Source organism: Sphaeroforma arctica (assembly GCF_001186125.1).
Source record: "Sphaeroforma arctica JP610 unplaced genomic scaffold supercont1.4293, whole genome shotgun sequence".
NCBI classification, from domain to species: Eukaryota; class Ichthyosporea; order Ichthyophonida; genus Sphaeroforma; species Sphaeroforma arctica.
The window spans coordinates 1-1,260 of record NW_014036265.1 but is presented as its reverse complement, the minus strand read 5'-3'; the positions used below and the strand labels follow the sequence as shown (position 1 = coordinate 1,260).

General features: G+C 46.4%; 2 protein-coding genes across 2 annotated transcripts; both read right to left on the bottom strand.

Annotated features, from left to right (window-relative positions):
- Window positions 1-339: 339 nt before the first annotated feature.
- Window positions 340-540, bottom strand: SARC_14207 (hypothetical protein; the record flags this gene model as incomplete). The annotated part of the gene is made up of 1 exon (XM_014291662.1): window positions 340-540. A coding segment is annotated over one exon (201 nt), but the record flags the coding sequence as incomplete, so codon positions are not given.
- A 194-nt stretch (window positions 541-734) lies between these two features.
- Window positions 735-1,094, bottom strand: SARC_14205 (hypothetical protein; the record flags this gene model as incomplete). The annotated part of the gene is made up of 1 exon (XM_014291661.1): window positions 735-1,094. A coding segment is annotated over one exon (360 nt), but the record flags the coding sequence as incomplete, so codon positions are not given.
- Between the last annotated feature and the right edge of the window lie 166 nt (window positions 1,095-1,260).

The following is a 1,260-nucleotide window of genomic DNA, read 5'->3' as shown; positions in this document are numbered from 1 at the left end:
CAACACATTTGTTAGGCATTTCAGTACATACAGAATCGTCGAGTGTGCTTTCAGAAATGTAGTCTTCAAGTTAAATTGTAGAATGTTTAGCTTCTCGGAAGCGGCGATAGCCAAACATGCACGAACTGTCTCCATAGTCACCACAGGGGACCAAAGTTTTAACATAGTCACGACCGTACTGTTGGGAATAACCTTTGGGGCATATGCGAGCTTTATGTCGTACAATCACAATCTAGCCATTCGTATCACGCTTGATAGTGAACCCACTTGAGACCCAAGGACTCCGTACGCGCAGTGCACCGCTGTTTTAGAGTTCAGATCTTTATCTTCAATATATACCGCAACTCTTCTCGCATTGCTTCACGAAACTGTTTTTCATCTGATGTCCCTGGCAGATCCTTATATGCTATCTCATCTTCAGCAAAGTGACAGACATCAATCTCACCATAATCTTCGTTTACGATCTCTTTTAGGCTCTGAGCCAGTGCGGGGAGGAGTGTGGTTAGTATCTCGGTCACGTCTAAGCAAATCTCCATAGCCCTGGGCATGTCTGCCCCCACCCCCCCCCCAAGACGGAGTGTGTTTATCAATTAAGTCGCGCTTCTGCCCGTTCATTCTTGGATATACAGGATACTCGCCAGTACCAAACCCGTTCCCACCATCCAGTGGTTTGCTCAACTTGAACCTCGTCTGAGTCACTTCCTAACCTCCAACTGCACCGCATGTTGCAGAATTTATATCTGCTTCAGGAGTAATCTCTGCTTCAAATACGGTCTATGATCCCGGTTCGTCCTCTGAACTGTGATCGTCTCATTACGCTCTAAATCTTCCTTTATCATATCATTCTCGACACTTGAGAAGTACGCATCGCTATCTGAACCGCTATCCCCAACACAAGGTGTGGCCGACTTTGCTGAACGGGTGTTACCCGCCACAGTTGGATCAAGGCTGTAATCACGCGTGTTTACGATGCGCTTCGTCTTCGTATTGTTGATACGCATACTTCCATCAACAGTGTTTAAGCTGGGTCCGAGAAGAATCTCCGCTTGGCCCTTTTTGGAGAACTTTCTTTTCTCACCCGTCTGGAAGTAAACCTTAGCGCCGAATGGTATGGCGTGCGTCAGAGTTGGTTTGGGACCAGTCCAAAGTTCTTCGCGCGATGCTGATCATCCACCTTTATGTGCTACATATGTAGAAAAATCATATTGTCAAAGGCGAATGATGTTTAAGAGTTGGACTCAGACCTAGTCCATCGAGGAA